The sequence below is a fragment of the Stegastes partitus genome, unplaced genomic scaffold (assembly GCF_000690725.1).
Source record: "Stegastes partitus isolate 25-593 unplaced genomic scaffold, Stegastes_partitus-1.0.2 Scaffold1437, whole genome shotgun sequence".
Taxonomy (NCBI): domain Eukaryota; kingdom Metazoa; phylum Chordata; class Actinopteri; family Pomacentridae; genus Stegastes; species Stegastes partitus.
In genome coordinates, this window is record NW_007579168.1 from 43,008 (window position 1) to 64,757 (window position 21,750).

A 21,750-nucleotide genomic window follows, 5' to 3' on the forward strand; every position below is an offset into this window, starting at 1 on the left:
ACAATTTCCATCATGAAGAGTAGTTTTGCTAACATATGCATTCCGTGCGAGGCTGTTTTCACTACACGGTTATAGAAATTCTATTCAGGGATGTTTTCATGGCCAGGATGAACAGAAGAAACTAATAACTACTGTATGCGTACACAGGCATGTGTGAACTACATTACGGTGAAACAGGCTCGAAGAAATGTGAATCACTGAATTACCGTATGCAGCCTCACAGAGCTGCTGGAGTGGACGTTGCTGTGTATCTGCTTACAGTAATGAAACACTACAAGAATAGCAAAAGAACACAACACGGTGTCTGTCTTTTCTGCGGCATGAATCCCGGTTTTCAACCCACCTCATTAAAATCTGTGAAGCACAAAAGATGGGAGGCTACGCTTGTTAATTATTTTGTTCAAACTACAAAGATGAGGGGGGAAAAAATCACAGCATCTTCACATAACAAAACTTGCTTTTTTTGAATTATTATTTCTTTATTCCGAGAACGGCGGCGTGAATATGAACGAGCGGCTCGGTTTGACAACACAATCAGTACAGGAAGTATTTAACACACAGGTCCTCGTTTCTGACCTTGAAAATCTTGATTGAGGATTAGCCGGAATAAAACCTTTATGGGTCATGAAATCTTAAAAAGGTGTTTTTTAAGGGAGGGGGGGACAATGCAAAATGTATGAGAGGCAGGGGCTACAAATCAATCCTGGCAGATTAGCAGAGATTGATGTGCTCCGTCCTTGACACATAAACCAAGTTTGTAATAAAAATGGTAAAAAAAAAAAAGAAAATGTAATTAAGTAAAGTCAAAGTCGAGGCAGCATTAATAACTTCTGTCAGCTTTCCAGATTGAAAACAAGAGTTTGGTCATTAAGCTCCTGAGGATGGGGCAAACAAACTTCATTCTTCCTGACATTTGATGCGGGCGCATCACGGTGATTGATACGAGCTGTCCCTGTCATATGAATGTAAAGCAGCGGCGGTATGGATATGCCAGGCAGCCATCTGTTGTTATTCTCTGGCTTGTCCTATACGAGCTGATGTGATGTGACAGTGTTAGAGGCACACTGGCAGTTTAATGTGACGGAGCCAGCCAGCTTCATAATCAATAAACTCTGGGCGCTAACTGACAGCCTACACCTCATCCATTAACAAAACACACAAACCATGCTTGACGCTTTGTTTTTACGTTTATGCTCTTAAAGGCCAATACACTCAATTTCTTCCTAACACATGAAAAAAAAACAAAAAACATAATACACCTGGGTTGCAAGTTTAAAAAAAAAAAGTTTAAATGAATGCAGTAACTGGAGAAAAGTAGTTTTCCATCTTCTGTTTCCTGACTAATAATTGAGGTTTCCACCAAAACCAGTGAAACAGGAGTTTTCTAAAATTACAATTATATTATAACTGATAGACTAAACTCATTAATGTTCAGCTTCACGTCACTTCAACACAACTCAAAGGCGGTTATTATGTCCCATTTTCCTACAATCAGCACCAAACCTAGGGGTTTCTGGTTCGAATACAAATGACAGATAATAAGTTATTATTGAATATGAGCTTTTTTTTCTCTTTTCCTAAAAAGTGTCCAAAGAAATAAGGCACGTGGAGGCAAGTAGACTTCTGGTGTGGTCGGAGCCATATGTATGTACATACGTGCAGAAACGTCTAAATGTAGCGTGACGGCGGGTTCGTGGGGGAGGCCGATGACTTCCGTTGTGGTTTCAGGTGCTCTTTCATTTCCTCTGGAGGTTTGTGTTTCTGCTCCTCTCCCTGGCCATCATCAGCGACCGCCTCTTCCTGCTGGACAGGGCTCCCAGGGGTCGGATCTTCATCTCGGTGAAGTCGAGGGACGTCAGGTGGCCCTTCCACGGCTCCCAGTTCACTCCCTGGCAGCAGCAGCAGCAGCAGCAAAAGAGCAGATCGAGAGGAAAAAGTTAAGTAAGACGACGTGAGAGAGAGGAGAGAGCGAGAGACAGGGAGGAGGGAGATGGAGGCCCGAAGAGGCGCCACAGACAGGCAGAATGACAAATAGTAATAAACACCAGCCTCTGGCTTCATTTCATGTGAGTACAAACTTGTTTTGACTGTTGTTGCATTTCGCCGACACACATTGCGGGAGACATCTGCAACGGCAATATTATGGATGAAGTCTCGACAAGAGCAGAGAAATCCCCCGGCATTTCCTTCAGTATCAGTCTCCCTTAGACATAATAACTGTTGTTGTTACCCTATCAGCCTGGTAAAAAACACTTATGGTTTATAGCTGGTGTGAGGAATGTGTTTTCTCATCACCGCTGATGGATTCTGGCCATTTCTGTTTCACCTCGACAATCCGAAACAAAACAAGCGGGAGTGGGCTGAGGTGAAGTTGTCTTTGATTGCTGACCAGGGACCAGCCTCCCGGTGAGCGTTTGTTGTTTCCTTTCTTGCAGGCATGTTTAGAAAAGATCCCAAATAACAGTGGTGCATTTTTTAATCATGATGTTTAGTTGTGTTTTTTGAATATTGTATTGAGTGTTAGAAATAATAGCATCTGAAGTAGCTGTTTGTTGTGAGCCCTGGTTGTGTATATTTCTTCTTTTTTTTTTTTTAAGTTAGCAGAGGTGCACACAGTGAAAAATGATTTTTTTAAAAAAGCAAAACTCTCCCTGACACTGTAGCTAAACCTCACAGCGAAGGTTTCCAATAACTGTTGAATTAAAAAACACTCTGTGAAAATTTTATTTTCCACACAGTCTTTTTGGGCCGAAGGAGTTCAGATTGGTAAACATAACGAATGAAACAGTTTTGGGATCCGCTCGAGGTATCTGTTTGGTCTTTACTGCTTTCGAGACAAGCTTACAGCACATCTTCTAATATTTAGCTGATTTAAATGGGAGAACTTTTTTACAAAACAGCCAATAATAAAGTAATCTAATGGAAATAATGGAATTAGTGCATGATCCAATGAGAGGTATATACACCTCATACTCCACATCAGCCACAACATTAAAACCACCAGCTGGGTATCGTATAGCGCTCCCTTGTGCCAGCAAAACAGGATCGAGCTGTCAAAGAATCATCACGAGCCCCGTGGTGGTGGGTGTCCTGTGGTGTCTGGCACCCAGATCCTTCAGGTTCTGTGTGTTGGATCAGGTTTGTTCTGATGCCTCCCACAGTTAGATTGGGATCTGGAGAGTCTGAAGGCCAAGACCTTGGGAACATTATTCTGCTCCTTGAGTCGAGCATTATTTGTAGGGTGGCTGCTGGGGGGAGGCCACAAGTGTTGGGGTGTTGTGTCTGGTCTGGAACAATGTTTAGTTGGGTGGTATGTGTCCAAGTACCATCCACATGAATCCCAGGAGCCAAGCAGAATATTGTAACAAGAACAATTCACTTCACCTGTCAGTGGTTTTAATGTTGTGGCAATCAGGGCAAGTGTCTCCTCACGCTATACTGTCAGTGCCCCCTATTGGTGTAAAGGCACGTTACGTCAGAAAAACCAGAGTCGATGATGTTAACGTTTCTGTAGCTTGTCCTTGATCTTGACCAGTGAATTAATGGCCCACCAGAAGCTCCAACAGCAGCAATTGCAAAATGTGTTACGGCAGAACTACATTTGGTCAGAGAGCCTTTTCAATCAAGGGCAACACATCGCCACACGAAATGAATGAAATGTTCGCAGATTTAAAAACTTTTAAGTTAAATCTTGGCTGAAAGAAAAACAAGAATGTACCCATCCATGACATCTGTAAAGGTCTGACTGACTGTGGATTGTGCCATCGTGTGTGTGTGTAGGGGTTTATATTGTCTGTGCTGTTTTTATTAGTGTTGTTGGTGCTTTGTCTATTTTTACTGAAAAGCTCAACCAGGGACGGGAGTTGAAAATTAGCTTAATGCTATACACTCTACATACAATACATCAGATGTTTTCTATGTTAAATGCATGATCAAATAAATAAATAAATGAATAAAAATAAATAAATAACCATATGCTCTACCACAGTTAGCTTTACATTGAATTGTATGCATGCTAATGTAGATAAATAATAGATTGCATTTCAATGTATAGTTTGTTTTTTCTAATCTAAAGTGCTTTACAAGGTGCCTCTCATTTATCCATTCCTTAACGCCACGCTCAAGGACAAATGTGCACCAAAGGAGCTGTAGATCAAGCGCTGTGATCGGTGGATAAACTACTCTGCTACTCCTACGCTACAGCTGCTTCCCCTCCAACCCCCCCCACCATCACCACCACCACCACCGCCACAAACACACATTTTGTTCTTTTCTAAAAAATCCCTTCAAAAACCCACGCTGACATGTTCCGAACCGGCTGGACAGCACCTCGTGACAGAAAATTACAGTTTAGTGTTGCAGAACTGCCTCCTTGCTCACTCACCGTGCTGTGCCTGTTGTCACCCCATTTGCCGTTGAGGTTGGCCAGGTGACAGTTTTTGTACCACCAGGCGCCACGGTGAGTCAAGGCACAGTTACCCAGGGCGATGTCATTATCCGAATCAATAGTAGTCCAGGGCCGGCCTTGGTGGTAGGTCATGGCGTCACCTGAGGATCATCAGCGACATCAGAGGTTTCACAGTTTGTCCTGTAAACAACTTGAAGCTCAAAAGAACGGGGCTTTATTCTGTCTACCTCTTCTCTATCCACAATATATTTCAGATTTTTGCTGCTTACCACGTTTGTTCCCTTAAGGAAGAAATTTAATAAAGTGCCAAACGGAGAGTGATTCAGTACGGCGGTATATGTTGCTTCAGCGCACTGTGGTATAGACGCAGCGTCCCACTTGCTGTGTGTCTGTATCTGTCTGGCTTCAAAGCTCGCTTAAACCCTGCCATTTCCAGACACCACATTCCCTATATAGCTACCGACTGTATGGAAGTTTCTCAAACAAATATCCCACCTGCTGTTGTTTTATATGTGCTTTCTCAGCACCCCACAGCACGATGGGTGGGGCGCCCACAGCTTGAACCACCTCTATTCATGCCCCTGTCTGTTTCATTGCTATATTTTCCATTATTTTTTTTTTTTGTCTATAACTCTATTTGTGTGTTAGAGAGAAATGTAAATTTGGAAAGCTGTGCATCCTCAAAGTCTCAGCCTTTTGTTTTTTTTATTATTATTATTATTATTGCATGTAGTTTTTTAAAAGGCTTAAGGGCAAAAATACTCACCTGCTGTCCCGCTGTATTTGCCAACAGTGAGTTTGAACTTCTGCTTAACTGGTGCAATCTTAAAGTCGTCATATACGGCGTAGACCCTCTCTGAGCCCAGGCCTAAGTCAAACCTCAGCTCATACTGAGTAGGAGTGTTGGTAAGCTCGTATATCTTATCCAGACCTGAGGGAAGAGACAGACGAAGAATGTGAAGGAGGGAAGAGATGCTCCATTGCTGTTCATGTGTGCATGTTTCAAGGTCTGCACAACCCCCCCCAAAAAAATACAAAATAAAAATAAAAAAACCATCGGAGCGCTCACCAATCCAGAACTCGTCTGTGAGGTTGCCAAAACCGGCTATGTACTGCCTCCAGCGCTTCATGAAGTCCAGCTTGCCAGTGTTACGGCGCTGGAGCATCTGAAAGGAGCATGCACAGGGTTTTCATGGACAGATGTTGCAGAAGCATTTCAAACTATTCGCTTTGGGTTGTTGGGTATTATGTCCACCGCAAATAATCCAGTGATAATAAATGTCAAATATGATAGTTAGTTAGCAACAAAGCTGGAGGACAGGTTTTAAAAAAAGAAAATAAAGACATCGTGTTTTTTTTTCAGTCTCATGACTAGAAAAAAAATGGATCCATAATCAGGATTCAGACCTTGGAGAGAAATTATACATTTGCTTTGATGTATAAATTGGTGGAGGTGTCATTTAGATCACAGATTTAGTGTCGTTAGTATTATTAGAACATGGTATTTTAAACATCTTGAGTTCATCAGTAAGTCCTACCAGCCAGCCGCCTCCATCAGTGTCCATGTCGCAGAAAACCTCCACTGGTTTGGAGCGATCGTTGGCAATATAGATGGTATAGACGCCACTGTTCCTGTTGCCGTTCTTCATGATCTGAACACAGTCCATGGGGAAGGGGTAGAGGAGTCCAACTAGGGAAGGGGATGCAGCATTATTTTATTATTGCTCATGAGCTGTTGTATTGTTGGGTGACGTTAAGGCACAGACCTGTTTTGAAGACGGTCTCGACCACTTTGCTCCTCTTGTAGCCCCTGTAGGCGATAATGGTCACGATGTACCTCTTCCCCATCTCCAGACCGGATGCAGTGAAGCTGCGCTCGCTGGCTCCGAGCTGCTTTTCAACAGTCTGACCGCAACACAGAACAGATGAGAATAATCCTGCTGAACACTCAGTATGAATCACATCATACGCTCAGATTTAATGTATACATGGTTCAAGATAAAAAAAAAAAGAGCCTTTCATCAAGTTCACTGTATGATTAATGACACTGTATTAAAATTCAGTTTAACACATGTATAAAATTGGCTCCTGTATTCTTTAAAAAAAAAAAAAAAAAAAGCTTATTTTGTTCCATTTGCTGCCACAAGAGGTCAGTGTTCCACAGAGCTTAAATTTAACTTGCACCTTTAGCCTCAGCCTCTTTCAGGCACTAAAGAGTTATCCAAATCGATTTAAAAGATTAGATAGGGAGAAGAGTTTTTTCCACAGGCTGTATTTTAAAAAAAAACAAACTAAAAAATCCCAGTACAGAGTAAGAGGATTTGTGCATCCTCCTACACGTTTCTACTCGAGGGTGTATTCTTTGTAATTTAATCCATCACTTGTATAAAACATGAGCTGTATCTGGACACCGCTGTGTCCGTGCTGCCCACCTTGTGGTGCGATGTGCATGTGAGAAAATGTGTGCTAAACCTCATGGCTCAGTACCTCCATGTTGCCCTCTTCATCTCGGTAGGTGAGGATGTAGCCCTCGATGTCAGCCAGAGGAGGAATCCAAGTCAAAGAAGCAGAGTCCATCGTCACATCTGCAGCCTTCAGGTCCTTGGGGGAATCAATTTCTGCGGGTATGAGTGTAAACCAGAGCGGATTACAGTACAAGAGCACGAATCCATTTATTAATATGTTACTTCTGGGTTTGATAAGTACTGGGGCTTTTCCTGCATTTATTGAAAAACACCTTTTTAGCATTTTTTGGTGCTTGAAGGTTTTATATTTTAATAATTTCTTTGCTATTTTTTTCATACTTTACTTGTGTTTCAGCCTGGAGTAGAAGCCATTCATCGCTCTTTATTCCCCTAATGAACCCGCGATGATGAGCGTGAGATTAATGTGTTTGACAGCACAGCTTTTCAGCCTCTCTCCATCTGAAGCACAGCAACAGTGATGACTACCATCTGCCGGCACAGTTACAATTTGCCTTTTGCAAATAAACTAGCAGTTACCCCCCCCCCCTCCGCCTCTCTGATTTAAATGCTTCCGAGGTTCGACCTGAAACAGACGCTGAAATAATTTGTCTGACACGAGGACGCCTGCTGGAGCGGTGGGAGCTGTAACCTCCCATGGCTCCAGAAATTAGAGGAGGCGCACATGTACGTCACCATGAGGTACAAAATCATCACAAACCATCTATTATTTATTAGGAGTCATAACTTTCAGCTCCCTTTTAGCTAAAAATACCCATCTTCCAGAACTGTGTGAACAAATTCTTTAGCACCACTGGTTTCATTAGCGAAGAGAAAAAGCAATGTGAAACTCAGCGATGCCGGTTTGACAGAGTTTCAGCTGACATATTAATGGCGCTTGTTACCACGTCCAGTAAAGTCACAAGTGTAATAACACGAGCTTTTATGAATCCCAGATGATATCTTTTGACACAATAACTTTCCTTTTTGAAGCCACAGCGGCGGTTTCTGATGACTTACGACGAGAAAAAGTTTATAATCCAAAACTTGGTCATTTGCTGCCTAATTGAAAGTTTTCACTTAGAGCTCCCAGGAGATTTTTACAGATCATCTGGCTTAGACAATGACACCCTTGTTGGAACCCTTTCCCCATGTGCTGCCGTGTTTTTACGCCACGCTAGAGTTTCGAGGGACAAACCCAACGACCTGGACTGGTCTGTGAGAAGCATTTCCGAAGTTTTGGTGCTTCCTGGTATTTTACATCCTCAGAAGAAGCAACTGTTCACTTTCTGAGAAGACTGCAGCTTCATAAATCAAAGCATAGATTGCCCTTCAGTATGCTTAAACCATCAAAAAAAATCAATTCCAGTAGAGCTACTACTGTTTTTGACAGTACTGACTGTTACGAGGATGACGCGAATCAATTTCAATTTACAGGTTGCTTTACATTCGCCCAAAAACTCCCCCGCACAAGATGCAAAAACCGCCCAAAGCTCTTCGTTCAAACCAAATTACTCCGACGCATTTTCTTACTCACTTAACCTCTGACCCTCGTGAATACCAGGATATGCAGTCCTCTTATTTAACATACACACTACACCCACTACTGAGGAATCCACAACCTAGGAGAATTAGAATAATAAGATTTCTGATTCTTGTCCTTTTCATCATTGGCTTTCCTGTGTCAGCACATAAATCTGCTAAAAAAAAAAGGAAAGTGACACCTCTCTGCTTCTGTGCATCCCCCAAAACTAGGACCACGTGTAGCAGAGCCTGACTGACGGCTTCGGCTTATCAGCGCTCTCAGATCTTTCTGTTAGCATTAATAGAGCAGTTAACCTGTTTGAGCTGCTGGATGTACCGAGCACCTGGGACCCATCACTGAAAGGCAGCTTTGTTTTAAGATGACAGCGTTTTTTAAAATCAGTCTCACAGCTACAGTACTTAGGGGGCCAGCTTTTTTTGATGCCTAGTAACAAAGATATTGTTAGGGTTGGTATGTTTAGGAGGTAATGTGAGGGGGCGCCTTCCCCCTTGTTAGCAAAATGACTAATTTGCACCCCTCTTGTTAACCTGCCATCCACCATGTATGTATATGTGCGTGTTAAAACAAATCCCCTACTGGTTGGGTCGTCCGTATAAGTATTCCATTACCTGACAGCATAATAAATCCTAAAAAATCCTGATTTCTGGATGTCATCCAGTTTTATTATACTGTGTTTCACATCATCTGTTTTTAAAATTAACGTTTAATTCTCAGAGTGAGCTCGTATGAACTTCACAATGAGGCCTCCTTTAATTGAAAAGCAGAGTTTTGAATAGTATTTAGCTTTTTTCCCCCCCAAATGCATCCATACATTTGAAACCAGAAATCTAGCTGTTACATTTTAAGTTAACTGATTAATTTCCCTTTAAAAAAAAAAAAAAAAAAGAGTCCTTTACTTTAATATTACCGAATGAAAATCCACCTGCTTATATTGTATTAACCTGTCTCGGCTTGTGTTGAAATCTTCCTGGTGGCTTTGCTCCCCTTGACGGCCCAGACGTAGACAGTGTAGAGAACTCCAGGCCTCAGGCCACTCAGCATGTAAGAGGTCCTGTCAGACCCCACTGGGATTTCCTCACTAGAGCCCTCAGAAGAGCTATAGGTTAGGATGTAGTCATTAATTTCTGCCTGGACTGGATCCCATGACACGCTGAAGCTGGACTCTGTTTCATCTCGGGCTAGGAGGTTAGCAGGAGCATCCAGTTCTAGAGAAAGATGTTAGTGGAGGTGGTTAAATATGCTACTCATGCAAACTACGAGAACTACTTATGCATACTACAAGAGGTGTTGTTTCATCTCTCACTAAAGTGGGAAGTGAAACAACCTAGCTTGGATTTGCTACAAGTTCTAGCAACATGACTGTGAGTGAATGAGGAAAAAAAAAAAGATGACTGCATAAACAGAATGCACCACAAAAAACACATGTTTAAAAAAAATAAAAAATAAAATCAATAGAAGGAAGTGGAAAGCTGGTTGCTTTGTTTCCCATTTACAGCTCAAAGTCAGGCAGCTCAGTTAGACGCTGTAAGTAACAGTGTCTGGCTCCAAAGGGGTCTCTTCGCTTGTGTCTTCATTAGATCTGTGATTACATCCATTGATTTCTGTCTGGACGTGGTCTGATGACGTGGTCTGATTGAAGATGGCTTCTGATTGAAGATGGCTTCTGACTTTCTCGGGCCAAAAAGGGATAGGAGGAACATCCAGCTCTGTATAGGGACATGCTTCTAGCAAGAGCTGACAAAACCAGCATGGGAGCCCACACTGAAGCCAGGCCTGCTGGCTGGATAAATCTAGCAGCTCGGCCAGAAATGCTGAATGGAGGAGTCATTCTTTTTAGGAAAATGGCACGGACAGACTTTGATGATGCAGACCTCACCAGTGAAAAAAAAGCGATTGAACGTGCAACATGTGGGACAGACCGAGTCGGAGCTACTGCATAAGGTTGAGACGTACAGACTAAATATTTCTGGTCTCACCTCTGGACACAGTGTTTGTTTTGGAGCCAGACTTATTGACAGACTGTGGTATTTATCATATTCAGGAACCACCCGCCGAGTTTGCAGGGTGGACATGCTAATAAATTCTGGCTGTTGCACAGTTGGAGATTCTGCTGTTGCATCAGCACGCTGCAAGGAGAATTTATTGCTCAAAGTATTCCTCTGAACTTGCTGGAAATTCCTGCTTTCTTTGCCTGGAATAATTTCAGGTCTCGGCTTTATTATGCAATATTATCAGGGTGCTAGGTGCTATGGTTTTGAAGATCAAGAGTGCTTGTGATTGTGGCAACTCAAGAACTGCCAGTGCACACGATGACTGAAAAAGGCTGTGAAAAGGAAGGAGTCCCTTCAGGCCTTCTATCATCCTCTTCTGTCAAATAATGTCTCATCCTACTCAGATAAGGTGTCAGCTGCCCCAAGGATCCAAGTAAATTGGAATTTTACACACGAGCGTAGTTGAACAAACTGAATGTTAGAGGAAATTGGCTGCAGCGATGCCGACATTATCTCAGATGGTGCTTGCGAGGAGACAGCTGAGCCAAAGCTTTGAGTTTTCTTGAGTCAATCTTCAAGCCATTTCTCACCTGCAATGGCAGACCTTGAGGATCAACTGAAATAAAGATATCATCGAATAAAAGAGGTTGAGATGAAGTTCGCCAACGTGTTCGCTAACCTCAGTCTGCGAGAATGAAGGAAGGGTTCATAGCTCTGAGAGGAAATACGAAGGGAGGTGGTTGAGCTACCAGCATGGCAATTGGAAGCGAGTGTTTTGGTCACTTGGAAAGAATAGCCTTAAGCCCCTCCTTTCCCTGGAGGTATGGCTGCTTAAGAAGAAATTGCAGGTTGTCCCAGGGCATGTTGGAGGGATTACACCTCTGAGCTGGCATGGGACTGCTCAGGAAGAGCTGAGGTAAGTTATTGAGGAAAAAGACGTCAGGCTGCTGCGCTCTTCATGACCCAAAGAAGATGTTGGCAAGTAGATGGATGAGCTGATGGTGGAATACATTGGAAACCTGCTTTAAACAAACAAGCAGATTCTGATCGGTCTACCATGTGAGACGCAATCTCTTTTTTCTTTTAAGGGTTTACAAGGGAGTTGCCTTGTTGTCTTGTCAAAACAGCTGTAAGCATGGGCTACCTGAGGCATTAAACATAAATGGACCAGACAGCTAATTTGGTTTAACAAAAACTGCTGCTTGACACCTGTCTCGGCTTGTGTTGAGATCTTCCTCGTCGCTTTGCTTCCCTTGATAGCCCAGATGTAGACAGTGTAGAGGACTCCAGGCCTCAAACCAGTCAGCAAATAAGAGGTTCTGTCGGGCCCCACTGGGATTTCCCCACTGGAGCCATCGGAAGAGGTGTAGGTTAGGATGTAGCCATCAATATCAGCCTGGACCGGATCCCAAGACACGCTGAAGCTGGACTCTGTTTCATCTCGGGCTAAGAGGTTAGCAGGAGCATCCAGTTCTACGGAAAGATGTTAGTGGTGGACATTAACACACAAACTACAGTAAAGCAAAATACAATGAACAGATGGGTGACAAATTAAAGCTGAAAAATATCAGATTTCAACTCAAATGTGCACCAGAGGGAGATTTTGAACTGGCATTTTGGACACATCTGTAAGACCAAATCAGTGAATATTTAGAATTGTAGTGATTTGTGAAACACTTTAGAACTCTTTGTTTATTTACTCTAATCTGTCAACCATCTATATATCATTATATTTAAGAGAAAAATATATAAGGATGTCATCAGTCAAGATGTTTCCTTTACATTTCACATTAGTTACTCAAACACTGAAGTTCTTTGATTTTGAACAGAAAGTTGTAGATGTGGGACCTGTCTCGGCTTGAGTCGAGGTCTTCGCGCTGCCTTTGCTTCCCTTGAAGGCCAAGATGTAGACAGTGTAGAGAACGCCTGGCCTCAGGCCAGTCAGCATGTATGAAGTGCTGTCAGACCCAACTAGGATTTCCTCACTTGAGCCCTCAGAGGAGCTATAGGTTAGGATGTAGCCATCAATTTCTGCCTGAGGGCGATCCCAGTACACCATGAGGCTGGACTCTGTCTCATCCTGGGCCAAGAAATTAGTTGGAGCATCCAGCTCTGCGTGGGGAGTTAGAGTTAGTAGACACGACTAGAATACATCACTACACTACATGACAGAAACTACACACTGCTGATAGAAAAAAAGAAAAAAGAAATAGAAATCAGCAGTGTGTAGTTGTATCCAGAGGTTAGAAACACTACAGAAGATGTCAAACGTGGATCAGACTTGTTCTTTTCCTCATTGAACAGATTGTTTGTGCTTCAATGTGAAAACTAAAAGTTGATCAGTTCTTTTAGAAGGCTGACATAATGTCAATATCACTTAATAAAGACAAATGTTGTGTTGAATCCAAGTTTGACATCACACGACTACGTAAGCAGTGGTACTATATACTATATTAATAAAAAAAACATGCAAACTATATAGAAGCACACATTATTTTTTTGCTAAGAGCACAATATGAAAGAATGATGTCATTGAAAACAACAATCCACTCGTGTTGCTGTATAGTTGCATTGATTTTGATATCTCAGTGCATTTCACTAGCTCATGCCATTAGAACAGATCACATTCCAACTTGGAAAGATTTACTGTCTTTTCAGATTAGCAGTGGATGTGGCAAGTTTCCATCTGTGGACAACTCTGCTGCAATAAATGGGGGAAAATGCAGTAACTGCATATTTGGTCAAAGTGGAGTTGTAGCCTGCATCTGCGTTTCTGAGATCAGTTTCTCTATATAAAACATATCTCTGTGCTGTAGGACTCATCAGGGTGGCGCGGTGTTGCAGTGGTCGGCACCGTCGCCTCACAGCAGGAAGGGTTTGAATTTATTGATCGGCTGGGGTCTTCGTGTGGGGAGTTGTGATGTTTTTCCCTTGTGTCTGCATTGGTTTTCTGTGGATGCTCTCCTCAAAAGTGATTTTTGATTCTAAAATTGTGAGCTGTCTGTCTCTTTGTGTCAGGCCTGTGATGGACGGTTCAGACTGATTTCCCACACGTTATCTATAAATGATGAATATCAGCTTTGACGAACTGACATTGTCATTATTAAAATTGTTAGTCCACATAACTAAACACACAAAGACAGACAAAGACAGACAAAAAAATAATCATTCTATGGAGGAAAAAAATGCTAAAAACGTGCCGAGGCTACAGCTTGATTTGTGCTGTCTTGAAATAATGGACTTGAATGTATTAAATAATCTGCCACAGCTGCCAGTAGTTTAACTTCATTTTACAGGGAAATTTGTTAGAGTGTGTATGAAAAAAATCTGTGAACAAAACGACAAATATCTGTTAAAAAAAAAAGACATTTTAAAAGGTTTAGATGAAGTGAAAGTGTGTGATTTTACAGCCACACATTATAAAAGAACATTGTTTGATTTGTTTTTTTGTGGAAATGATTTACAGTTTGTTTTTTTTTTTTTAAAGATTAACATGTAAATTAGTTTAAAAAAAAACAAACAGTTATTATGTGTAATTTAACAAAACAGGGAAATCTGTAAACTAATAGTTAAAACTGTTAGAAAACTCTTTTTTTTTTTTTTTTTTTTTTTTTACAGTGCAGCAGGACTGTGAGAAATATCTGCTCCCTTACTGTTCAGTATGTAAATGTCCTTAAAGTTTCTGATCCTGGTGCTCAGCTAAATTTTTACAACTACTTGGATAAACGCCAGTCAGTACTCAAAACTGTTCTTCCGCTGACTTTCTTCCGAAACGTAAACGCAAGCAGACAGCAGCAGCTGCTAACCTGCACAACAGTCAGATTAAGAGACAGGAGAACATACGAGACCGGGGAAACCAAATAGCCGGCTTTGTTGACGAAGCAAAATTGTCTCGTCTCAAACTTCTTATGGACATTCAGCCCCAGGCTAAACTGAACAGCCTTTAAACAATGTGTCCAGTCCAATTATGTAAGATAATAGTTTTTCAGTGAGAGTTCACGTTTTTTTTTTTTTTTTTCTCTCTCTCTCTCTCTTGGCAGTTATGATAAGTGGGGTTAGCGTGCTAAGTGTAAAATGTCTCCACTGATGCTTTTCACTCGGTGCCACCACAAAAAGACAAGAAAATTGTGCAGAAATCCAACAGACTAAAGATCAAAAGCGAATGATTGGTGCATTGTACACGAGGTCTACTCGAGGTGAGAGCATCTCGCACAAAGGAAGTAAAAGAAAACACCGAACACATCTTTCCCTCCTTTCACAGGCTGTAAAAGGTCAAAAGAGAGAAAAGAAATGCTCTGCGTTTGAACACTTTTCTGAGAATCACAGGTCAGTGTGCAGCTGGCAACAAACTGTACAGAGAGGATAAAAACACTTGTACACTTATTTGTTCAGAGCAGATTTACCATCGTGTTCAAAAGATGGGCTTGTGGTTTACGCTTTGTGTCTTCCCTCTGTGGATTTCAGCCCGGTGTTTAAACTCAGCTTTCCACCATTTACACGAATATAAAGGTCTTCTGTGAAGCTCTTAAATCACGGTGGACAAACAATCAAATCAGCGACTCAAAGTTTACCTGTTTCAGCTTCGGTGGAACTCTTCCTGCTGACTCTGTCTCCCCTGTAGGCCCAGATGTAGACAGTGTGGAGGACTCCGGGCCTCAAGCCGACCAGCCTGTACGAGGTGCTGTCACGTCCTACGGGGATGTCAGAGCTGGATCCCTCGGCGGAGGTGTAGCTCAGCATGTAGCCCTCGATCTGAGCCTGAACCGGATCCCAGGACACTGTCGCGGTGTCTTCTGTTACTTCGGTGGTCGAAAGGTTTGTTGGACTATCAATGTCTGAAGATGTAACGAGACCACGAAGGACGTTAGAACCAAAAGAACAACTGAAAAGTTCGCTCACAGATTTTTTTCATCAGCTCCGTCCACATCGGCTGTGGAAACTCCATCGGGCAGGAAGCACAATTTAATTGCACCCAGAGAAGAGAAAACAGAAGCCAGGAGATTCATCACTGAGATATGGAATATATGGTGTAAACAAAACAAACTAAGCAAAAACAACGGAACAGGAAGACTATTTGGTGGTAAATGGAAAAAGTCATAAAACCAGTTTCCTACTGGCAGGTATTATAAGATTAAACAACGCAGCCCGTGAGGAACTATTCGGAACAACAAACATCTGCCAGTTTATTACACCAAACTAATTCTCATGACTAAATCACAAAGAATCAAGGATACCTTAATTATCCACAAGGGGCAAATCGTTACACAGTCAGGAGTAATCACATAATCATCAGACAAACAATAAAAAATAGAAAATAAACACAAAGTTTAAAAAAAATCCCATTGAGTTTTAAGTCTGTTTGTGTTGCACGTTGGCTGGTTGTATTTGCAGACAGACAGACGGGAGCAACTTGAATTGTTAAGACAGGAGGTGGCTGGGATCAGATCGACTTCTCCTGACAAAATAGAGATGAGAAAGGTCACCCGAGGTCACGCCCACAGTTTTGCTGCATATGCGATCTGTTTCTAGTTTGAAAAGGTTAAGTGACCCATACCAGCTGACGAAGGACAGATTCAATAAAACACGAATAAAACACTTTCACTAAGTTATTGTTGACATCAAAACTTCAAAGCTTGCAATAAAAGTCCATGTGGTTTTTCTCCACACAGAAAAAGGCCCGAAGGTCAGGTTAGTGTTGATTAAAGTGCAGAGATTTTTTATCCTGCTGCCCAACCTCAACTGCCTGATCTTTATTTACACCGGGAGGGAAGACTATTGGATTCTTTCTCAAGTCAGTTAGCATCTCTTAAGGTTTAGACGCATTATTGTCCAAGAAGCACAGCTTATGCTGGTCTGTGAGTTCCTCCACTGCAGGGCTGTGATCAGAGGTTATTGCTGCTAAGAAACCGCTCACATTGGCCTTGGTTAATGTTAAAGTAGAAGACAAATACAAGAAAGTGAAAGGATCTCTCCCCTGGCGAGAACATCTGATGAAACACAGTGAACCTTCACATGTGGCGATCTTTTACATCGTATGACAGTTAAAAAAATAATTGGATATGTTTCTGCAATCCTGACTGCCTGGTATAGCAAAATAGTAGTAATCAAACTACTTGCACTGGTTATTGGTTATTAGTGATAGTTTATAAAACCACAAGACACATGCTAAGAAAAGCTGTGAAGTTTCTACAGAAGTGTTGCATACTGATTTAATTCCAGCCATTACTACTGTTTATAATTTAAAACTATTGCGTACAAAAGGTCCGTATGTTTCTGCTGATTTGGATCCTTCTCCTGTGAATTTACACAGCAGGTGAAAGATTTTGTGGCATTTCAATCAAGCAGAAGCACTGCACTTACATTGCATGGGGCAGGATAAGCACGGCACAACAATGGCAAACGTAGAGCATAAATCAAGGTTTCTTCTTTTGATTGTTTTAATGGAGTGTGAGCACAGGAAGCAACGTGGAAAGCAAGCTTTCAGAGCAGCACGAAGCACGTACAGATGACTTGACATGTACATTCTTTAACCTTTTCAGGAGGAGGGGGAAAAAAAAAAGTGCTGATTGCTGTCCTGAATGGTCACCGTCAAACTCAGGGTGAAAGGCCAGCAGTCACAGAGATTGGGGAGATGCAGCATTCATTTCCATGCGGGGACAACAGTGGGTGTTTTCAAACAATCTGTCCTTGGAGATACTCACAGTGCTGCATTTTTTTTTTCTCTCTTCTTGTGTACAGGGAAAATGATGGAAATAGTTGGGGAAAAAAAAAAAAAAAAAGCCTGAGAGAGATGTTCCTCTGCGCAGCTGGCGGAAGTGAGCGTGAAATTCAAATAGCTGGTTTTGGAAAGCAACAAAAATTGTCACAGTCCCTACAATTCTGACATGGGAAATGTGTGCGGGTAGGCAGTTTCTGAAGCCGTTTGAACATTTGACAAGCGCTCCTGATGGGCTATGCCGGTCCGTCAAGACTGAGACGCACAAATATTCTGCAGCAGTCAACATGGAACAATGGAGCAATTTGAAGGAATGCACTGATTGGTGTCTTTCCTTTTTGGTCAGCAGAGGATGCTTTTTCCAATATTGTGCAAATAAACTCATTGTTGAGATTTGTTTAGCATAGATGCTTAAGATGACAAACAAACTAAAGGAGAATCTGTTGTCTGGTTCAGCTGAAGAGCCCTGTGAAGCTGTTTAAGAGAACACCACTCGCACACAACCCAACACATGTCCTGTTCCCTATAAAGCAGGAGCCGCAGAGGGAAGAAGACGTAGGAACAGAGACCCCTGCGTTACCAAAGTCTGCGGGTTTGAGGAATCACAGGAGACATATGGGAGACGCAGGCGGAGCAGTTGGTGGCGCATGTGTGCGGACGGGTGTTAGGGTCTGTCGAGGCATCTTGGATGAAAGAGGGCAACAAAGAGACGGGAGGAACACAGAGGCACGGCAAGACAGGCGCAGAGGAAGTGGAGGGAAATGTAAAAGCAATCATCATTTAGGATTATTCCTCCGTGGCAGCGGCTCAGTCGAGGTCAGTCTTGTGTCAGCGTGCAGTCTGCATCATGAAAACTGATTCATGATGCATTAAGGAGAAAAAAGGAACTACGCAGCTGTCTAACTCCAGATCCTCTCTTTGTCTCTCCTCTCTTCTCCTTCTGTCACTTTCCCGTCCTTGCGGCTGCACGGTCTGACAGTCTGTCATGAGCTAACCACAGACAGAATTTATAATAGCGCTATTTTATTAGGGTTGAGTGTTTCCTCCAAGGCCTAAACGAATGAGTGGAAGTCCAAGTGCTTTAAGTGAGCAACGCTAAGTGAGCTGCACCGCGAGGAAGTGTACAAAACATGCAGGCATCCATTTAACGTCTTTGAATCATACTGTAAAATATATATGTATAAAAGCAGATTTCTCAATAAAAACAACTTGGTTCTTTATGTACCATATTGAACGTTCACACAGGCTGTGAACACTTTGCCATTACAACTAACAATCTCCCAGTTTCACACCCAAAGTGTGAGAATATGACTTGATTGACAAAGTGGCAGCATGTGGCTCCGAGCAGACTGTGTTTGCATCTTGTAATTTGGCAGCGACTGCGAAGCGACTGTCACTCAAACTTAAACAGGCCTGACAGACTTCCTGGAGAATGATTGATGATAAATTTAGAATCTTTTACAAGGAATACAGTCCGTACAGTCACTCTGAGGAAGATCAACTGCCGCTTTTATCTCGTTGCAAACTTTTTTGTTTGCGATAGAACAGAAAATGTTCTATCGCGTGTTGGACAGCTCAGAAAGAAAAGGGTTAATGCGTCTCATTTCATGTAAGAAAGTATTCTAAAAGTTTTGTTCTGTGTTATTGGAACATCCATCCATCCATTATCTATACACCGCTTAATCCTCACGAGGGTCATGGGGGGCTGGAGTCTATCCCAGCTGACTCAGGGTGAAGGCAGGTTCACCTGGACAGACAACCAAGCACACTCACATTCACACCTACGGACAATTTAGAATCACCAAGTAACCTCAACATGTTTTTGGCCTGTGGGAGGAAGCCGGAGAACCTGGAAAGAACCCACGCTGCACGGGGAGAACATGCAAACTCCACGCAGAAAGATCCCGGGTGTCCTCACCAGGACAAGAACCGGCGACCGTCTTGCTGCGAGGCAACGATGCTAACCACTGAGCCACCTTGCAGCCCATTATAGGAACATGCAGCTACATAAAATTCTGAAAATATCTCAAGTTGACTAAATGCTTTTGTTAATCTGTGCTCAGAGATGGGACTTAAATTTTTCTTTTTATATGTCATATTTATGCGTGTCTAATATTGCACATTCTACAACAATGGCACGACGAGAAACAACAGTGGAAATGTCAGGCTTTTATCTTTAATAGCTCCTGAAATATTGTCATTTAAACATAGTCTTGAATTTCAAAGCCTAATAAAATGGGTCAACATGCAATTTGAGAAAAAAGACATTTAAATTCCAGTAAGCATTTGATATATCAAGCTAAAGTTTCCCAGATGTTGTTTTAAATATTGATAGTTTATGATTCAGAGATGTTTGAGCAGAAGGCCCCTGATGATCTGAGAGAAACAATTATTCCTCACTACAAATTAATTGCTATCTGGTTCACAACCTTCTGAATACACCCTGTGCTCTATTATGCCTTGTTTTTTCTTTTGAACACAGGTTTCCTTCTCCCTCTTTGATGTTTTGTTTCACCCTCTGAACAAAGAAGTCCAATTCATTTCACTCTTATAAGCAGTATAGCTGCTGCCTTGACTGTCTGACAAATTCTCTATGTTATTAGATTTTTTTTTTTTCCTCCCCCCGTTCTTTTCTGGGCGCTCCCAGCCTACATTCGCTCTGAAGTTACAGAGTATGATGGATCCAGTTACTCCAGACGTTCTACCCCACTAGCTGTGCAGCGTCAGTGGCTATCGGGCAACACAACACAAGCTGTGGCTTCGGCCATTTGGAAAACAGCTTATCCATTATGGGTGGCGTGTTCGGCAGAGCCACTGACCACAAGGCACACGGTGACAGGCTGTCTTTCATCATTTGCAGCCTTGCAGCTTCGCGGCCCGCTGTACAGTGGAGAACCGCACAGCGTGTCTACAGACAGAGTCAATAGGGTTCCTTTCTTTTAGAGACTACAATATGTCAGGTGTGACTTATGCTTCGTCGAGGAGTCCCTTGGCAACCGCAGACCTTTTCTGAGGCTTGGCCAAGAATCTATATGTACCGTAAGCAGCTCATAATTCTTCATGACAGACCCGACTTATCTATACGGCTACATGTAGACCTAACATATGACATGAGTGACGTGAAATCTATTTCTTGCCATTATAAATCATCCTCTCATCATTTATCCACTATATAAGGCTCTAACAGTTCTCATGAACACACAATTTCTTTTTTTTCTTAGTTCCAACTGGGGATGTATAAATGCCATCAACAGAAACACCACTCTGACATGCAGAATTATGAACCTACAATAAGTTTAGCATGGATATTAAATGGCAAAAAGTTATAAATACACACAATTCTGATCTTAATTCAGCCCCAGAGTTACACAGTCCAACACAAGAAGAACATGCGAAGAGTTCATTTGCAGAAACAGATAACTCCGTCTTCACAAAGCTTCAGAAAACCCACTTTTCCATCGTCTGCCTGAGACAATATCAATCAAAGTTATCTCTATTTTTGTCATTTCTGCTGGGTGAAATCCACTCAACTTCAGTTTGATTGATATTATCTCGAGCAAACAACAAAAAAAACAAGTTTTCAGAAAATCTACAAAAATGGAGTTACCTGTTTTTGCAAATGAACTCATGTATATTTAGATTAAGTGCAAAAATGCAAGTTTTATAGCATTAAACATACAGTTCTCCTTTATTTAATTGCTTTTAGTTTTTGGATCCTGAAGAAAGGCTCTCTCGTCTTGTTTGTACTACTGTTGTATTGCACAGCAAAATGACAATAAACTTGATTTGATTTGATAACCTTGTCCAAATGTTATCCAGATCTAGAAACCACAAACTAAACAGCATTTTTCTGTGCTTGCTGCAGAGTGCATATTCACACATTGAAGCAGGCCGATGGAACTCTCCTACCACACCAATCTAATAAACAGACAAAGAGCACTTACACACACACAGTCTGTCAGTCTCAGGTTGACCTTTCATGAATTCCTTTTGAGTTCCCATGACTTTTATAAAATGTTCCTTCTCACATTTTCAACTGACATTTTTTTCTTTCCTCCAAATTTTAATGTAAAGAGCTAAAATCTCTGATGGACAAGTCAGAGCGGACGGGGAACTCCCACCGGACCACACTAGGTGCTATAGTGTATCCAGATAACATAAAGGCTCAAAATTCACACCCTTCGACTTAAGCCAAGCCATCTGCTTTGGGTTATAAAGACCTTGGTGGTGACTTTATTGAATCTGAATCAGCAGCAGAAGCCGTGGTATGTTGTGTTTATACACCTTATAATCTTTTGGCAGGTTGGTGTCTGTGAGACGTCTGCTCCGGGTGGAGATTCCTGTCTGCTGCCGCTGAATCATTTTACTTTTGGAAATGAAAGCAGCAGAAGGACTTTATAAAGCCACATACAGAATCACAGCGTGCACACTCGACAAAAGCGTATCTGCAGTGTATCACGGGCGGAGAGAGGACGGGTAATAGAGTCGCAACAAAAGCAGATATGGAAGTTTACAGTACATAACAAACATTTCATCTTGCAGAAAAAGGCTAAAGAAACTCTCACACTTGCTAAGTTATGAACATATTTCTATGTTTATACATCGTTTATGATGGGAGTTTTAATTCC

The 21,750-nt window shown here is 42.0% G+C and overlaps 1 protein-coding gene and 1 long non-coding RNA gene across 5 annotated transcripts in view; one reads left to right on the plus strand and one right to left on the minus strand.

The window, feature by feature from the left end:
- Positions 1-458: 458 nt before the first annotated feature.
- tnn (tenascin N) overlaps positions 459-21,750 on the minus strand; it is a 40,252-nt gene continuing 18,960 nt past the window's right edge. Inside the window, exons 9-19 of one of the 4 annotated variants that reach the window (XM_008299602.1) lie at positions 14,979-15,242; positions 12,256-12,519; positions 11,617-11,880; positions 9,358-9,621; positions 6,896-7,026; positions 6,175-6,313; positions 5,947-6,098; positions 5,478-5,574; positions 5,175-5,339; positions 4,385-4,548; positions 459-1,889 (exon numbers count right to left, since the gene is read on the minus strand). In XM_008299602.1, coding sequence (XP_008297824.1) covers positions 1,737-1,889; positions 4,385-4,548; positions 5,175-5,339; positions 5,478-5,574; positions 5,947-6,098; positions 6,175-6,313; positions 6,896-7,026; positions 9,358-9,621; positions 11,617-11,880; positions 12,256-12,519; positions 14,979-15,242 — 2,057 coding nt within the window. In that variant the 3' untranslated portion in view covers positions 459-1,736. The remainder of the gene's footprint in view (positions 1,890-4,384; positions 4,549-5,174; positions 5,340-5,477; positions 5,575-5,946; positions 6,099-6,174; positions 6,314-6,895; positions 7,027-9,357; positions 9,622-11,616; positions 11,881-12,255; positions 12,520-14,978; positions 15,243-21,750) is intronic. The other 3 variants (XM_008299603.1, XM_008299604.1, XM_008299605.1) reach the window with 3 other exon arrangements.
- Positions 1,963-7,410, plus strand: LOC103370519 (uncharacterized). The gene is made up of 3 exons (XR_520894.1): positions 1,963-2,066; positions 6,924-7,032; positions 7,229-7,410. It is a non-coding gene; the product is annotated as an uncharacterized LOC103370519 (long non-coding RNA).